This window comes from Kwoniella europaea, chromosome 2, assembly GCF_036810445.1.
Source record: "Kwoniella europaea PYCC6329 chromosome 2, complete sequence".
Taxonomy (NCBI): Eukaryota; Fungi; Basidiomycota; class Tremellomycetes; order Tremellales; family Cryptococcaceae; genus Kwoniella; species Kwoniella europaea.
In genome coordinates this window covers 1,760,284-1,777,479 of record NC_089488.1, presented here as the reverse complement: position 1 = coordinate 1,777,479, position 17,196 = coordinate 1,760,284, and the positions used below count along the sequence as shown (strand labels likewise).

Here is a 17,196-nt window from a genome sequence, read left to right as displayed (position 1 = left end):
AGTCTTTGTGATACTGCATCCATCAACCAGCATTCGTCATATCCTGATTTTGGAACTCCCTTCACTTTTAGTCGAGATTGAGAGTCTATGAATAGACGCCAGATCGATCTCTGGCCCATCTCGTCTACCTTGACATTGACATGGTGCCACACCATACCTACAACTGACTCTCATCATCTACAAAAACCCTTATACCCCCCTTACCCCATCTTTCCATGACCGCCCGTCCACTTTGCGTAGGCTGTGAGAAAGCGACGTCTCCCGTGGTTGGGTCAAATGTACATCCGTACACTGTATTCGAGCACGATGCGTTGAGGATGTGATACGATAAATTGTTGGATCGATAGGAAGGGGAAATGTAAAGCCTATGTATACCCAGGGGTGTAGGGAGGGGGGCGGGACTAATGATACACAGAACAGTATCAGCTTTGTACAGTTCCCTTTGTTGTCAGATGATCTCCAAAGGAGAGGGAACAACGGATGAATGTGTGCAAGATGGGACCAAGACTCACTCGCAAGTGACACTTCCAAATCCACCACTTTCCACCACTACTTTCTTTTCCTTCTCCGCTCCTTCGCCTTGCAGTTGCTCACCATCCTTCAACACCCTCATAGCCCATTTGATCCCCTGCGCTACCACCACACCTACGACCCTCTCCCTCTGAACCACCTTTTTTGATATTGAATTGTCCAATTTCTGTCTTTTGGTGCTGTTTGTAGGCGGTGGTGACGAAGTGACGAATAGGAAGATTTTACATCTTTCTAAGATTGCTTGAGGAAGTGGTGGAGAGGATAATACCCTATCAACAGTCGACAGAATCTCGTCGAGCTGTGTAAATGAAATCTCCATATCACCGTTAGCTCTTATGCCTCAATGCAACAATGGAAGGCGACTTACCTTAGGACCACCGCAGCCTCCATCTACCATCACCACTTTCCCTTTCCCCTTTTCCTTTTCTCCAAACGGAATGTCATCTCTAACCACCTTCCATCCTTCATCGTCTCTGCTTTTACCTTTTCCTTTACCCAAACCATCCCATGTGATCCCCCTCAAAACCCTCGTATGATGCGCGATATGCACCGACTCGTCCTCTCCTCCACGCATGAATGACATCCCGCATCCTTGGCATGTATGCAACAGAGGTAGATGGGTGAGGTGTAATTGCGTAAGTGGCTTGGGCTTTGATGAGCCGGGTCGAAGAGGTTTGACACCTAGTATAGAGGTTGGACTGTCCACTGTTTTTTTGGAGGAAGATGGAGAAGAGACGGTGGTGGAAGGTTGTAATGCTTGGGTCTTCTTGGTTTGAGGTTGAGGTACGAAAAATCCTTCTAAAGATGATTGGACCACTTTCTTAGATGGTAATGGCTTGATCGTCCTTTTACCGTTGATCTCTACATGCTTTGATACCTTCTCATCTAGGTTGGGGGTCAAAGATGGATCCTCATTCTCTTCGTCGTCCGCCTCATCCGCAGAGAAGAACAACGGTGATGATTCCCTGATACACAATGGTCTTTTAGCGGGAGTAGGCGGTGAAGACGGTGTCGGAGTATCGGGTCGGGATGAGCTGGGAGGAGATGATGATCTGAAGTTGGAGACCAGTGGTGGTGGCGAGCTAGGATGATCATCGAATAATGACGAGGAGGAAGAAGATACTCTTGGGGGAGCTTTACCGTATGTCCTTCGAACTACGGGCCTAGAATGGTTGTGAGCGAGATCCCGGCGGATACGAAAAGCACTTACTTTGACATGATACTATTGCAGCTGAGACACTGGTAGGAAAGGGCAAGCAGTGATAGAGGACTGAATGGTGATGACCAATGATCAGGGGATGATGAAGGAAAGCAGATGAATGATGAATGTTGAATGGTGATTGATGGATGTGTGTATGCGACATGAACATTACTTCTCAGGCACACGATCAAAAGTACAACGCGTCGAAATCACAAAGATCACGTGACTGCGCTGTTTTGCTACTTACACCTGGCATTGATTGATACCTCGACGGTCGAGCTTGTAGCAGGAGATGGAAGTATTTCTATCAGAACTACGTTATCCATTGGAAGAGCGAGATTGCCCGAAGAGACAGACAGAGGTGGAGATGCGGCCGATAAATCCGGCACAAGCTACGAGAACCACCATCGAATGGAAACCGGTAATTTGGAAACACCTGCGAGTGAGTTGAATCTCATCAAAAAGCATAAACGCACTTCTCGTCGTATCCTCTGTCCAAATCACTGCTATCGTCATTGGCCTTGTCATCTTGTCACCCTCCCCCATCATCAATGTTGAACCGTGTCGCCCTCAGATCGGCTACAAGCGTGAGTATCCCTTGTACCATCCTTCAAGAGAGTCTATGAACACATGACTGGACCACCTTTCACATCTCACATCTTGCCTCCACATCCACATCTCGGACTGTGTCCCGCTGACCACAAGTATATATTTAGCTCCCGAAAAGACAAATCGCCAGAACAGTCCTTTCCACTCGAACTTTCGCTACTACCTCATCCATCATGGCCGAACAGAAATTCAGACAAGAGAAAGATACTTTTGGTCCTCTGCAGGTCCCAGCCGAGAGGTATTGGGGTGCTCAGACTCAGCGAAGTTTGATGAACTTTGATATTGGTGAGCTGGCTTTTCGTATCTGCACGGGATGATGCCATACAGGAGGCTATATCCTTTCCTTTAGACAGTGTACAGAGCGAAATAGGATACCTAGAGGATCGAAAGGGAATTCTGGATGCTGATCAAGTCTTCATATTGCTATGTTAGGTGGACCAACCGAGCGAATGCCCCCACCATTGATCAAAGCCTTTGGTGTACTCAAAAAAGCCGCTGCTCACGTGAACCAGACATACGGTCTCCCCGCCGACGTAGCTGAGAATATCTCCAAGGCAGCCGACGAAGTCATCTCTGGTAAACTCATCGATGAATTCCCTTTGGTCGTCTTCCAAACTGGTTCAGGTACTCAAACCAACATGAACGTCAATGAGGTCATCTCCAACAGGGCTATTGAGTTGATGGGTGGTGAATTGGGAAGCAAGAAACCTGTTCACCCTAATGATCACGTTAACATGTCCCAATCCTCTAATGATACGTGAGCACCACATTTCTCCATAATTCCCACACTGGTGGGACATCCCGAGCCATGACTGATATCCTGGATGGATCCAGCTTCCCCACCGCCATGCACGTCGCTGCCGTTGTAGAGATCAACTCCACCCTCTTGCCTGCCCTTAGAGAACTTCACGATGCTTTGGAAGAGAAGAAGAAGTCTTTCGACCACATTATCAAAATCGGTAGAACCCACTTGCAAGATGCTACTCCCTTGACTCTCGGTCAAGAGTTCAGTGGATACGTCGCTCAAGTTGCTAAGGGTATCGAGCGAGTAGAAGGTACCATCAAGAACTTGAGTCAACTCGCTCAAGGTGGTACTGCCGTCGGAACCGTAAGCTAAACACCGCTCCAACATGCGAGCAGTAGCTGACGGGAATGTGATAGGGTCTTAACACCAAAGCTGGATTCGATGAGAAAGTAGCTGCTGAGATCTCCAAGATCACCGGATACCAGTTCGTCACTGCCCCTAACAAGGTGAGCAGAGCGTCTGAGACTCTTACTTCCACTGCCCATTAGACTTATCTTTGAATGATCTAACTACAGTTCGAAGCCCTCGCTGCTCACGATGCCATCGTCGAAGCTTCCGGTGCCCTCAACACCGTCGCCGTATCTCTCATGAAGATTGCCAACGATATCAGATACCTCGGTTCAGGTCCTAGATGTGGTCTTGGTGAATTGGAATTACCAGAGAACGAACCTGGATCATCTATCATGCCTGGGAAGTGAGTCGGACCCTTCCATCCCTATCTTGTCAGATTGGTTGACTGAAGCTGATATCTGGTGGAACAGAGTAAACCCAACTCAATGTGAAGCACTTACGATGGTAGCTGCTCAAGTTATGGGTAACAACACTACCATCTCCGTTGCGGGATCATACGGTCAATTCGAATTGAATGTCTTCAAACCTGTCCTCATCAAGAACTTACTTCAATCGATCAGATTGTTAGCTGACGGTTCGAGGTCATTCACCAAGAACTGTGTGGTGGGTATCAAAGCTAATGAGGAGAAGATCAAGAAGATCATGAATGAATCTTTGATGCTGTGAGTGTATATCCTCCACAGCTTGACTTTGCTCCATACATATAGTGGAGGGATTAGCTAATGAGGGATTGACTCATGATCGTAGTGCTACTTGCTTAAACTCTGTTCTCGGTTACGATGGTCAGTTCCCTTTTTTCCCAAATGATGTCCCAGACGATCTTCGTTGACTGACATATCCGATACTTTTAGATGTCGCTGCTATCGCCAAGAACGCGCACAAGAAAGGAATCACGTGAGTCCACGGAAGTTGAATATCTATAGCTGGATTAAGCCGCTCATACCTCAATTGCTTCATCTGGATAGTCTCAAGGAATCAGCTCTTGAATCTGGTAAACTTACCTCTGAGCAATTCGACGCTAAGGTCAGACCTGAACGTGAGTGCACTTCAGACTTTTACAGGAAGCCATCGGAATATTCTGTCATTCCTAGTTCTTCCTAATTCTTCCATTAACGACAATGACCTGCTTCTGTCTTGTTTGATTCCAATTACATACCACGACTTCGTCTTTTACGTTTACTCTGAGGCATTGGCTGACAATATATACCTCAAATCTCTAGTCATGTTGGGTCCTGATGAGGTATAAGCGAAAAAGAACTTTTTGTGAAGTAGTCAATCTAGTATTTCCTCGGATGGGAACGTCTAACCTGGTTGTCTATGCATATCTTGTTCTGAAGCTAAGCTGAGCTGTATCATCTCTTGACGTGCTGTATCCTTTGTATGCTTGCTTGCAATTAACGGGGGACAGCAAATAAATTTGTTGGATTTGTGCCTGGATAATCCGCTTATGTTTTCGTCAAGAAAGATTTCAAAAGGTGCTTGTCTGTCTGTTAATCGTTGTATCTTTGCTGTTCATCCCACTTCTCAGTCCAGAACATAATCTGAGCAGTACAGCATCTCCCTCACCAGATTGCATCTCATACCGCCTATTAGCATTACAATCACTTGATCCCACCGTACGCTGTACGCCGTAAATCACTCAAACTCACAATGGACCGTCAACTGAAATCACCCTTACTCATCGAATCCATCGGTCCCTCCACAAAGCTATCCTCAGAAGTGACCTACCAACATCTCCTAAACTTTCTGGAGAATTCTTCTTTCGGTTCAACTTCATCGGGTGGTTTGAACGCAGTGAGCAAGATCCAATTGGAGCGTCTGACGGATGCCTTGGGTGTATCAATAGGGAAGATCGACATGGCTGAGGAAGAACAGAGGGAGATACAACGAAGAGAGCTCAAAGAACAACGTAAAGCCGAGAGAAGGAAGAGGAGAGCTGAAGAGGAGGAAAAGAACAATCAAAATACGTTGGAAAATATGGTAGAAGGTTTAGAAGGTGAAGGTGAAGGGGAGATGGATAATGGTGCGGTTCAGTTTGGGGATGAGGAGAAGATGGATGATAGAGGGGAAGTTGAATATGGAGATGTGGTTGATGAAGATGAAGATGAACCTGATAATGAGGATCAGAATGGGCACGGAGATCAAGATCAAGATGTTGATGAGAAGATGGAAGAATCTGACTAAACAGGTAGGTTGTATCGTGTCATGTTCGACAATCGAATTGATAGATGGTATAAAATGACAACAAGGCAATCTGGCTGATTTATCGAATTCTATATACAACAGTAAACCACAAATACAATGATATAATTTACAAACTACCACAGATATACGACAAACCCTCAAAAGCAAATATACCAAGCATTAAACCCATACCCGTCAACTTTCATCTCTACTACACCACATCCTTGACACACGGTCCTCTACCTTCTTTGTCCATATCCAATATCCTAAAGAACCCGCAACCTTTCATATCGCCCGTTTGAGATGGACTCTGACATTGCCAGAAATACACCATATCATCTTCGATCATGTTCAAATTTGTATCCTTATCCTGCCGCTGCTGCTTAAGGGTAGGTTTAGTAGGTGATGTGGGAGGGAAAAGTCGTGATCGAGCTTTAGCTTTTTGGTCGGCTCGAAGTAATCTATGGTATAGAGAACTGACAATCAGTATATTACTATATCAATGATAGGCGGGGAACAAATGGGGAGGGCGCATCCAGCTCAACCTTATGGTTGATGCTGAGATTGTGTACCTGGGATGGGACGTATGTAAGACGATCTCGTATGACTTACGTGGGTATACCACATTTACACATTGGAGTGCCTTCGCGAGGTCCCGATGGTCCAGTCGAAGGATTTGGATGGAAATCTTTATTCATTTTTGAGTCAGCTGATAGTCACCTGTTTCGATCATCAATATCACGATAACTTACCATCACGATAGAATCTATCGTTATGATATTCAACTCTACTGATCAGTTTCGTCCCTTCGTTCTCCTGTCCAATTCGGTTCGAAACCAACTCACCGAAAAGTAATATTGATTCTGGATGTATAAGTTCTCTGCTGGTGCAAAGGGATAGGACGTTCATCTTTGCCGAAAGTTGGTCTAAACAAATCCAAAGCTTTTTGAGGGGGCACACTATTTGTACACACCATCAACACGCGAATCACCATGGGATCGAGTGAAATATCTTTCTAAAAAAGGTGATCCAAATTTTAGTCCTTTTGATGTACAAGCACTCACGTATGTTTGTACCTCTCCTGACAACCTGCATTCATCAGACATAAGCTGTTGTGACCCAATTTCAGCTCATAGGTCCTTATCGGTTTCGTGTTAGTTGAAAAACTGGGATCGACAGTGTTGGTCTGTCTCAATCTGAATGCGCGGGGTGTACCTAGAGAGAGTGAGGCGATGGTGGTATATGGGCCTAGGTCTGGTATGCGTGTTGAGGCAATATCAGCAGCGAACTCAATTTTCAATGTAGAAAGGAAGACGGAGGGGAGAAATTAGATTGGTCAATTTCACTCACATGTCAGTTGATCTGCATGCCAACCGACTCTAAGTTATACAATCAGCTTGATCAGATTGGTACGACATCGCATTCGATGACAACATACGAGCTTTTAGCTCCGTCATACCGATTCGTCCCACAACAATTAGCTTTCCATTCTCCAGCCCATTCTAGAGGATATCTCTTCCTCTTTGATATCGATTCGTTGACAGCTCTTTCCACTAGATCAGCAGCTTTTCGAAGTAGAGGTGGGTAGTCCTATGTTATGGAATCAGCCCAAGTAATACATATATATCATCTAGATCAGAGCTTACAGCAATATCAACCATGTTAGTACCAGAGTACCAATACGTTATCCCTTTCCCCCAAGTTGCGCCTTCTGCATTTCCTTCTTCTTCATCGTTTGACAAAGAAGGGTATTTATACATTTGTACAGTATGCGGTGATTTCACTTGTTTCCCCGCTAAGTAAAATTCATTATTGTACCAACTCTTTTCTGACTCTTCCATCAATTCGAGGTACAGTGCTGAAGCGAGTGATGGAGGTAGGGGCGAATCGAGCAGTGTTATAGGTAAATTATGACAGTCGATAGCTGATTGACTGGTAAGGAGTAACGCTGGTTGAGGTAAGGTTTTGTTCTTGGTAGGAGAAGAGGGAGGTCGACCACGAAGGATGGAGAGTAGGTCAATATTATCAGAATTTGTCGGTTTGATCGAATTACTCGGACCTGCATCGTTCACCTCTGTATCATCATCGTCTAATTCCCTCGGATCCAGTTTGTCATCAGCGATGTCTTTCTTAGGTTTCTTCAGCCAGCTTTGTAGACTATACCCGGCTTTCCTTTTATTCTTGTTGTTACCCGCTCTAGGCAATAAGAGATCTTCGGCAGCTTTACCCACATCCCCATCTGCCTCATTCAGCGATTCCAAAAGCCTTTCGAAAGGGAATGAGAGCGGTTCGAGTAATGAAGCGAGTAAGGCAAGTTTCGTATCTGTATCTTCTTCATCTTGGTTGTCAGAGTTGGGCATCCTTGGTGTAAGTGTTCTATATCTGGTAATGAACTGAAGTGAATGAGAGAAAAGAGAAAAGAGAGCAGAGTGATAGATGGTTTCAGCGATTTCATGTTTTTGTAATGTTCCGGTTGACTGGACTCATCGTGAGTAGTGTGACGCGTTCGAGGTTGATTTCGACCTTTGATGTATTTCTTCTATCTCCATCGACCATCATATCATCCAGCATCACCTGAAAAAGGACGATAGCATAGCATAGCACAGAACAAGAGTCAAGAAGCTGAGGGCATACAGGACACTGCTTACTGCTTAGACCTATAATCAAGAAGAAGAGAAGGAGGAACAATCGACTTGAGATAAAAGCACTTCACTCTCCCTTCCCATATACAACTCCTCAGAATGACCATCTACTCACTATACATATTCGACCGGTAAGCAAACCCTCTCAAACCTCCTCAGTCCACCACGCATAATAATCACTAATGACTCGGTACCTATATAGCCATTGTGAATGCGTCTATTATCAAGACTGGCACCGAACCCGACCCGTCCGTGCACCTCCTCAAACCTCTTTCAAACCAGGTGTACATCGACTTCCCCCTCCTCCCTCTACAACATCTTCTCAACCCAATGGCAATGTCAATAGAGAATCGATATTTTCAGAAAACGCTGCTGCTGCTGCTAATCGCAATTCTTTGGTATCGAACGGTACCTCTACTTCACAAAGCCAGAAGTTGAGTTTACCGAAGGGATTACCATTTGACGAAGAAGCAAAGTTGGTTTATGGGGTGATATTGAGTTTGAGGAATATGGTGAAGAAATTATCTGGCAGGTTAGTCTCACCAGTTCAACAAGTCACCTTGTCTTCTTTTTCATATAAGAATATATTAGAGACAGGAGATAGCAAATCTACCTATACTTCTATGTTCGCTCACTCGTGACACTATTTGGCATGTAGAGACGAAGCCTTCACATCATATTCCACATCATCATACAAACTCCATCTCTTCGAGACACCCACAAATTACAAGTTCATCCTCTTATCCGACCCATCCTCAGACTCTCTGCGGTTCGTATTGAGACAGCTGTACGTCGGTCCATTCTTAGAGTATGTAATTAGGAACCCGCTGGTAAAGGTGGACAGTAGAGAAGAAGGCGTGGATAATGACCAGGTGAGTGTCTTCTCTCAGCAATGGAGTCAAAGATATCCCTTCCCGACGTCTTCACGCCATGAATACACTTTGTATTCCGTTGTAAGCCTTACTAAACTGATTATTTTTCTGTCCTTTTTTCAACAGTTCCGTGCAGCTGTAGATAGGCATATGAAAGGATTATCGATGTTCAACTGATCCTCTCATCTACCCCATCATCTCGAGAACGTCGACTATTCCGACTTAGGTTAATACCAATGAATGGTCTGCACCCCTTCACGACAGGTATCATACCAGTACATAACGAGCCATACGAGACAAAGTGTGACCATTCATACTTCTTGTAGATTTATGTATATATGTTTATATAGCAAATGCAGATAGAATGCAAAGAAATGTAAGAAGATTGTAATCTTCGAGTATGTATAGGTAATGGACTAACGGGGAACAGGAAAAAAGAGACTACAACAAGTCATCCACCATCCACTAATCATTGCAAATTTCCTAGCAAGCCGATCATCCTATACTTTTTCAACATGAACTAAACTTCCACCACTTAAGATCCTCTAATCCACCTCAACGACCTTCCCTCTAGCTTTCTTTACGCTTCCCGTAATTTGTACCTCATCTTCTTCTTTGATACCCTCCATCTTGACCGCATCATCATCCGCGACGAATTTATTCCTTAATGTAGTTAACAGGGATTTTCTAGTTTCTTTCGCGGTCTTATCATCTTGACCTGAATTATCGGCTCCGTCAAGAGTAATCTCTTCGCCTCCTACGGCGTCGTCTAATTGGAGTTTGGTCATTCCGATCGCTAACATGTCCTCCTATATCATGCAGCACAGATGGAGTTAGCTGAATCGGTCTCACCCCATGTTCAGATGTAGAGCCAACTACGCACATCAATAGATCCCTTTGTTATCAGCTTAATCACCTCCACTTCCTTCTCCTGACCGATCCTATAAGCTCTATCTGCCGCTTGACGATCATTATGAGGATTGAAGTCTTGGTCATAGATCACCACGACAGACGCAGCAGTAAGGTTGATTCTACATATTATCATCCAATTTATATCAGCTTCGCCGATCACATATCACATCAAAGGAATGGCAACCTCAGACTCACCCCACACCACCGGCTTTTGTAGATAGTAAGAAGACGGTGATTTCCGGATCATCGTTGAACTCATCTACCAATCCCTGCCTTTCATCGGTTTTCGTCTGTCCATCCAATCGAGTATACTTGACACCCAGATGTTCAAGCGCTTTTTCCAGTATATCAAGGATCATCACGAACTGCGCATCATCACTATTAGCTTTTCCCATCAAGACGGATGTTTGTTAATACTAGCTGGACTTTGAACTCACTTGAGAGAACAATAACATCCTCTTACCCTCTTTCTTACATTTCTCGATGATCTTCTGCAAAGCAGCGATCTTTCCTCCTTCAAGGAAAAGTTCGGGATCCAGAGCGTATTTCCGCAATTCCTATTTTCACATGGCAATAAGCATGGGTGTCAGCCATGACCCACAGATATCAACAACAAAGCAAGTAAAAACGAAACGTACATCTTCTATAGAGGACGAACAGAAATTGGAAATTTCATAATCGCTCATGAATTCCAAATCTTCAATGACATAATCCAAATTACTATCGCAATAACTTGGGGTGTTCAAACACTCTTTAGCCAACTTCTTGACTTTGGCATCTGTATACAATCTCCTAAATAATAATGGGTGACTCGCAGCTTTTCTAAGATCCATCAGGATATTCGAACTGCTCGCTGCCGGGGTGATTTGTCCCTTTTTCGGTTTCGCTTTAGTCGCTTTCTTCGCATTGGGTTTCTGTTCGGTCTCCTCGACCAATGCAGCTTCGTTCTCCAATGCATCATCTGTAAGTTCCTGTAAAACTTTTCGCGATCGGTTCATCGTTTCGTTATATAGTTTAGCCTGAACTTTGGTCATCTCACAATGCTCGACGCTTTCGATCTTCGGAGGTAAGTTCAATACCAAAGCTTTCCGTCGACGAAGTACGAATGGAGTTAACATTGTTCGTGCTCTTGAGGTCCGCTGTTGTGATAGCAGGTTGGCAGATCCTTGGGATTTGAATATGGCTCGTAGGTATGGTTCGGCATCGGCAAAGGTATCTTTGTGAATGAACATCAAGAGAGACTAGGTGAAACATATCAGCTACCTGTTGTTTCTTGGTTAGCTGGACAAATGAGATCTGTACTTACCACTAGCTCTTGTAAATTATTCTGCAATGGTGTTCCAGTAAGGAGTAATCGCCATTTAGGTTTGATCGAAAGAAGATCGCTGTAGGCTTTGGTAGTACAACTCTTGAGCTTGTGGCCCTCGTCGTATACACATGTCTACGAGAATATCAGTCACTTGCGATGTGAACATCACAGATCAGGTGGACTTACTTCAAACTCGATCTTTTTCCTGAAGAATCCTAGATCGTCATTGGAAGCGACCTGAGTGTACGAAGCCAAAACTACTTCCAATCTTCCTGATCTGAACCGCCTTTTCAGATCATCTCTCAGACTGGCACGTTCAGCTTGTGAGCCGTAATACGTCTGGACATCTACGGATGGAGCGAATCTTTCGAATTCTCTAGTCCAATTTTCGAGTGTGGACGCGCTATTTGCTGAAGGTCAGTAACTATGTAACCGAATCTGCTACCTGTGCGAGACTCACGGTACGAAGATCATATGTGGACCTTTGATGCCCCTCTCTTTGAGATGAGCAATGAACGATATCACCTGGATCGTTTTACCGAGACCTATACAGCGATTTATCTGATTTAGCTGCTACCTTCGGCTGGTAAAATGGCGACTCACCCATTTCATCCGCTAGGATACAACCGATCTTTTTTGAATAAAGCAAATTCAACCAATTTACACCCAACAACTGATAATCTTTCAATATCGTTCCCTCACTCAAGGTGGAAGGTTGAGTTTGTATGTAACTTGATAAGATCTTCCTCTTCTTCATATCCGTTTCTTTTCTCAGCAGCTCTGATACCTTCGCAACATCCACTTTGACATCGTTCAATCCGTCCGACCGAGGTGTCCCAACTACACTGTCCTGAGCCATTGATGCTCCTCTCCAAACAGCTAGGGTATTCCCTACATCGTTGGCTATCGCTTCACATCTGTTCAGACACGCGTCAATCTGCACGTATCCCTCCATAATCTCTGTATACTGTTCGAACAGTTTGAACGATACGCCTCGGGCTTTTGTAAGTTTATGTCTCGCGTCGTCGACATCTTCGTACGGTCGCAATTTGATGATGATAGCTGCCTGTTCGGCGCTACAGGCTGTTGTAGAGATCCCCGATATCAATATCTGCTATGATCGTTACAGCGCTAGAATAACGTGAGGGCACGATGAACTCACCGATAGTCCCAGTCAACATATCCGCATCCACCTCATTGAAAGCCTTCAATGCTTCTCCCTCAGCATCAACCTCGGGATCGCCTTTTCTTCTCTTCTTCTTCCTACCTTCATCTCCCGACCAAGATCCTTCACTATCATTATCCGAGAACATCCCTTCTCCCTCTTCACCTGAACTACTCTCATCTGGATCCCTTCTTTTCCCATTATTCGCCCGATTAGCATATATAGTCGATTTGGCATTTTTCTTGGGTTTGGGAGGATTAATCACCCTTACTTTCGGTGCGGATGGGATCACCGAAGATGAAGATGAAGGTCTAGATACCATCGTAGGTCTATATTGGTTCATTGTAGGAGGTTTAACCTTGTTGGGAGTGAACGCTTCGAACCTCGGTGGTGTGGAGGTAGTATTGAGAGGTGAAGAAGGTCGATCATTCATTGCGTGAATCTGGTTTATAGCTCGATCGTGATTATCTGGATATTTCTTCAGAAGAGATAAGATCAATTGAGGTTGAACATTCCTAAATTGATTTGATAGTCTATTAGCCATATTTTGGATTTCAACTTCACGGCTTTTCGATTGATTCTGAGCAGCTAAAACTAAACTTGGTTGACGGGATGTAGCTGAAGAATTCGATATAGGAGATGAAGGGGTGATACTCCCGTTCCCGTTAGTCGATCGAATGGGAGAATCAGGTTCGTCGGGATCACGATACCTAGCTTTCAGCCTACTTAGCGGTTGAGGTGATGAAGGTGAATCTAACAGAGAAGCATTGTTGGTAGACCGAGAAGTCGAGGCGTCATAGGAGAACGCGGAAGTGGATCCTACAGCTGTAGATGATCTTGATTCAGGTGCATGCCGACTATGCAAAGCTTTCAACACATCTTGCGGACTTCCCGTTAATGTAGTTTGAGAATCGGTTTGGTCGAATCGACGTCCGATACCTGAAGAAGGTATAACTCCGGTACCGGCTGAAGAAGCTGATCCGTAGTTTAGCTTCTGAGCGATATTATTGCCGTTGCTGAAGTATTTGGAAGGATGGGTACTGGGCGTAGGAGCGGGAGAAGAGGATGGTGGAACAAGGACATGAGTTTCAGGCGAAGATTCAACGGTTATAGGTTGGACAGAGGGCTTGTTTAGCTTCTTCTCTTTAAGAGCGGCGAGCGCTTCCTATAAACATTACAGGAGGGTCAGCAGGCGACATTGGAGACTATACAGATTGATATGATTCCTTTTAGATCGCGAGGAATATTACCTACCCGGCGCCTTCGTTCCGCTTCAGCAGACGACATGATGTGAGATGGTTTTACGTGGAGCGAAATCCTACAGTTTTACAGACAAATCTCGATATGGTGAAGTGGCTCAATCGGAAGCCGCGACAAGTGTACTGGGTACAATGATGACCGCGAATGTAGTCGATGGTGGATGTAGGAATGAGTAAGGATGCAAGCAGATTTGAGGATGAGATGAGCGAGGTATAGGATCTACTCGATTGATTGTGAATGTAAGCAAATTAATAATTTTGGCGACAACCTTCCCATCAGACGCGTTCGGTTGTGTATCCTCAAATTTGATTCCGTGCAATCCATCCTACCTGTACTTTGAGACCGAATAATTCATAATTCATAGACAGGTATATATCAAGTTGAAAAACACTATGCGAAGGAAAAGAGAGGAGGTAAGAAACAAGCAGTGTGGTAAAGATAGTTTATAATCCATATTCCCATCTAATCTAATCTCTTCTTTACACTGCAGCAACGATAGCCTCAGCCGAGTTGAGCGCTCCGACCATCTTGATGCATTCCCTTCTTCTCGCCACTACATCTGGTGATTCCTTGAGTAACTCTTCAAGAACATCAGGCTTGTACAAGTGCTCCAAAAGTTCTCGTTGGAGGTTCTCCTTAGCAAAGTTAACTAGGTTGTACGTGATAGCCTTAGGAACCATGTCGATCATCTCTCGTTTAACCACAGAGTAGTATGATTGAATGAGGAGTTCTAATAAAGTCATTTGATCAGCATCGTAATTTACCTTACGCCAAGCAGTTACTCACTGATGACATCAGTTTCCATGGCTTCCCGTTCACTGAGGGACGCAACAGGTTTGATGACGGAAGGAGGAGCTTCCATAGTTGCAACTTTCTTCTTAGGTTGTTTATCCTTTGAGAAGAAACTGTTGAAGAAACTTGGTTCATCCTTTTTGAAATCTGCATCCAAGTCTTTACCGTTGTTCAGGGCATTCGGGGGGAGCTTCTTGGGATCAACGGGTTTCTCAGGTGGTTTGTTGGCATTCATTCGATCAGTTACTAAAGCCATTGCTCGATGACCACCGATGAAGTCGGGATGAGTGGTATTGACGTAACAAGCTTGCATCGAGACCATATCGCTAACGAGCTTGTTGGTAGGTTGCATACATGATTTGAAAAAGTTGATGACCACAAGGTTGAATCGGTCTTTCAATTCTGGGTATCTCTTGAATGTTTGCTAATCAACCAGATATCAGTACCCTCAGCGATTGATGAAGCAAGGGGCAACTTACAGTTTTAGATAGAAGATGACCTAGTATTCGTATAAGCTCATCATATACCAAAGCACAACATCTAAGTGAAGGTTCCTCTAATCGTCTAATCTGTTGTTTCACTATAACTTCAAAAGCGGTCGTACCGACGAACAACGAAGGTGTGGAACCGGAAGAATTGTAAAGGATAGTCCTAATATCACCATCTTTGACTTGATCGAAAGGATCAATCGATCTGACACCGTTATTGTACAGTTCATGGAAGACGAAACTGATACGAGCACCGCCTGATAATTCGTTAAGCGATAGATCGTTGGTGTTACCATCGATGGCTGATCTGAATTCAGAGCAGAACTCGGTAATGGTGGACAGTACTAGACTACCTGGGTTGGTCTCCCCCATCGGTCCACCGAGAGAAGTAAGTTCAGCTTGGTATTTGGCGAGTTGCTGGCTGATCCGAGCTTTGATATCAGGAAGGGTATTTCGAATATGGTGCATGAGGATCTACGAGAACCATCAGCACGCAGGCCTTCTAATGTTCATGAGCGGACATGATGAACACTTACGATGTTGAGTTTCCTAGCTAACCAAGGGGTACCACAATATTGAGCCTTTCCAGCATAACTAGGGTGACCTTCGAAGAATTTCCTTTCATTGTCTAAAGCCGAGGCGATCGATTTACTTTGATCTATATCCCTTTGACCTCTGTTAACGACTGGTACATAACCTAACCTCAAGGGGATAACTCTTCCGGCTAGAATGTCAACTACATCGGTACCTTGATCCATCAAATCGACTTTTGTTAAAACACCAATAGTTCTTGTTCCTTCAGGATCAACTTCTCTTGCTAATTTCAAACCATCTGAATTTGCTAAATCCGTGTTGGCCGCTGTGACTGCCAAAATGATAGCATTAGGCTTGGAGATGAATCTCATCAACATATCTCGAATCTGTTTCTCAATATCGCGTGGTTGATCTCCGACGGGTACTTTGGTCAACCCAGGAAGATCGACAAGTGTGAGCGTGAGGACGTTGGGAGAGAAGATTCGAAGGTTGATTGGGTTTGGGGAGATACCTGAGACATGTCATATGAACCTGTCAGCAAAACGATATACCGAGAGCGAAGATGATAGGCTTCATGTGAAGGCAGAGACAAGCACCTACCGGCATTCTTTCCAGTCATCTTCTCTGTATCTCTCACTATTTCATCTCTGATCTTATGGAAATCGTGAAACTTCTGTCCGGGCAAATGAAGGAATTCTCCCCATTCGTCTGGGTTATTTTCGTTGAGCTGTACTTTCGCCATAGCATCTTCTGCCTTATCTCCATCCGCCTTGTCGCCATTCGGTTGAGCAGGTTTAGAAGTTGCTGGTCTGTTTATCAATTGAAGGACCTATATACACCACACGCTGATTAGGTATACTACATTTTTATCATGTGTGAGCTCAGAGCACGTACCAATGGACGTCTGGTCACGATACCGGTTCCTCGAGGTAAGAAATCTCTTCCAACAATGTTCTACATCATCATCATTATCAACATCAGCGGTGGTCCTCCGTATGATTTGAATGATAAGTCTCACCTCGAGCACAGACGATTTACCACTACTTTGTGACCCAATCACCGTGATTTGCGGAAGATCCTACGACCCAATTGTCAGCTACGCCATTGCATCTGTAGGGATGGAAGAGTGACAGGCTTACGATGTTGTTTGATACACCAATTGATGCGAACACATCTTGCAGCTACCTCATCTGTCAGTCATGTCCATCTGGGATTAGTGAGATAAGCGTGGACATACCTTGTTGACGAGCGAGATGAGCTGCTGATCCATGATGCTTATCTCTCTGTAGTTCTGGGTGGTATTCTAGAATCAGGTGTGAGAGGGAGTATGACTCAGTGAGTCAGAGGTTTGATATAATCTAAGTGTGTTTTGATTGAAAGAGGTGAAGAGGATGAAGGTATTGATTGACTCTACACGTCTATCGAAGCCAGTGAAGGAGGTGTGACTATGACACGCACTCGCTGGGTGGCGGCACACCTTGTATACGTAATGACAGGTTACAGGTTACACGACAATCGCGGGTGAGGCGGTGTTTCTCTGC

The 17,196-nt window shown here is 44.6% G+C and overlaps 7 protein-coding genes across 7 annotated transcripts; 3 read left to right on the top strand and 4 right to left on the bottom strand.

Annotated features, from left to right (window-relative positions):
* Window positions 1-157: 157 nt before the first annotated feature.
* V865_007002 (uncharacterized protein) lies at window positions 158-1,749 on the bottom strand (the record flags this gene model as incomplete). Its single annotated transcript, XM_066230758.1, has 4 exons — window positions 158-401; window positions 513-829; window positions 899-1,694; window positions 1,742-1,749. 4 exons carry the CDS (start codon window positions 1,747-1,749, stop codon window positions 158-160), a joined length of 1,365 nt encoding a protein of 454 aa, XP_066086855.1.
* Window positions 1,750-2,283: 534 nt separating this feature from the next.
* On the top strand, window positions 2,284-4,743 carry V865_007001 (fumarate hydratase, mitochondrial; the record flags this gene model as incomplete). The annotated part of the gene is made up of 11 exons (XM_066230757.1): window positions 2,284-2,319; window positions 2,449-2,626; window positions 2,774-3,098; window positions 3,176-3,449; window positions 3,503-3,592; window positions 3,662-3,840; window positions 3,908-4,159; window positions 4,245-4,279; window positions 4,349-4,391; window positions 4,463-4,533; window positions 4,718-4,743. The coding sequence occupies 11 exons, from the start codon at window positions 2,284-2,286 to the stop codon at window positions 4,741-4,743; spliced, it is 1,509 nt and encodes a 502-aa protein (XP_066086854.1).
* A 404-nt stretch (window positions 4,744-5,147) lies between these two features.
* Window positions 5,148-5,681, top strand: V865_007000 (uncharacterized protein; the record flags this gene model as incomplete). The annotated part of the gene is made up of 1 exon (XM_066230756.1): window positions 5,148-5,681. The coding sequence occupies one exon, from the start codon at window positions 5,148-5,150 to the stop codon at window positions 5,679-5,681; it is 534 nt and encodes a 177-aa protein (XP_066086853.1).
* A 211-nt stretch (window positions 5,682-5,892) lies between these two features.
* On the bottom strand, window positions 5,893-8,041 carry V865_006999 (uncharacterized protein; the record flags this gene model as incomplete). The annotated part of the gene is made up of 8 exons (XM_066230755.1): window positions 5,893-6,142; window positions 6,294-6,369; window positions 6,434-6,468; window positions 6,527-6,640; window positions 6,746-6,935; window positions 7,032-7,060; window positions 7,120-7,271; window positions 7,328-8,041. The coding sequence occupies 8 exons, from the start codon at window positions 8,039-8,041 to the stop codon at window positions 5,893-5,895; spliced, it is 1,560 nt and encodes a 519-aa protein (XP_066086852.1).
* A 381-nt stretch (window positions 8,042-8,422) lies between these two features.
* On the top strand, window positions 8,423-9,372 carry V865_006998 (uncharacterized protein; the record flags this gene model as incomplete). Its single annotated transcript, XM_066230754.1, has 4 exons — window positions 8,423-8,454; window positions 8,526-8,855; window positions 8,982-9,195; window positions 9,322-9,372. 4 exons carry the CDS (start codon window positions 8,423-8,425, stop codon window positions 9,370-9,372), a joined length of 627 nt encoding a protein of 208 aa, XP_066086851.1.
* A 368-nt stretch (window positions 9,373-9,740) lies between these two features.
* On the bottom strand, window positions 9,741-13,868 carry V865_006997 (uncharacterized protein; the record flags this gene model as incomplete). Its single annotated transcript, XM_066230753.1, has 11 exons — window positions 9,741-10,004; window positions 10,079-10,226; window positions 10,303-10,472; window positions 10,545-10,664; window positions 10,746-11,348; window positions 11,414-11,548; window positions 11,603-11,819; window positions 11,877-11,961; window positions 12,020-12,499; window positions 12,579-13,746; window positions 13,836-13,868. The coding sequence occupies 11 exons, from the start codon at window positions 13,866-13,868 to the stop codon at window positions 9,741-9,743; spliced, it is 3,423 nt and encodes a 1,140-aa protein (XP_066086850.1).
* Window positions 13,869-14,320: 452 nt separating this feature from the next.
* On the bottom strand, window positions 14,321-16,925 carry V865_006996 (uncharacterized protein; the record flags this gene model as incomplete). The annotated part of the gene is made up of 9 exons (XM_066230752.1): window positions 14,321-14,571; window positions 14,628-15,057; window positions 15,113-15,595; window positions 15,658-16,166; window positions 16,256-16,484; window positions 16,550-16,609; window positions 16,674-16,733; window positions 16,795-16,836; window positions 16,893-16,925. 9 exons carry the CDS (start codon window positions 16,923-16,925, stop codon window positions 14,321-14,323), a joined length of 2,097 nt encoding a protein of 698 aa, XP_066086849.1.
* Between the last annotated feature and the right edge of the window lie 271 nt (window positions 16,926-17,196).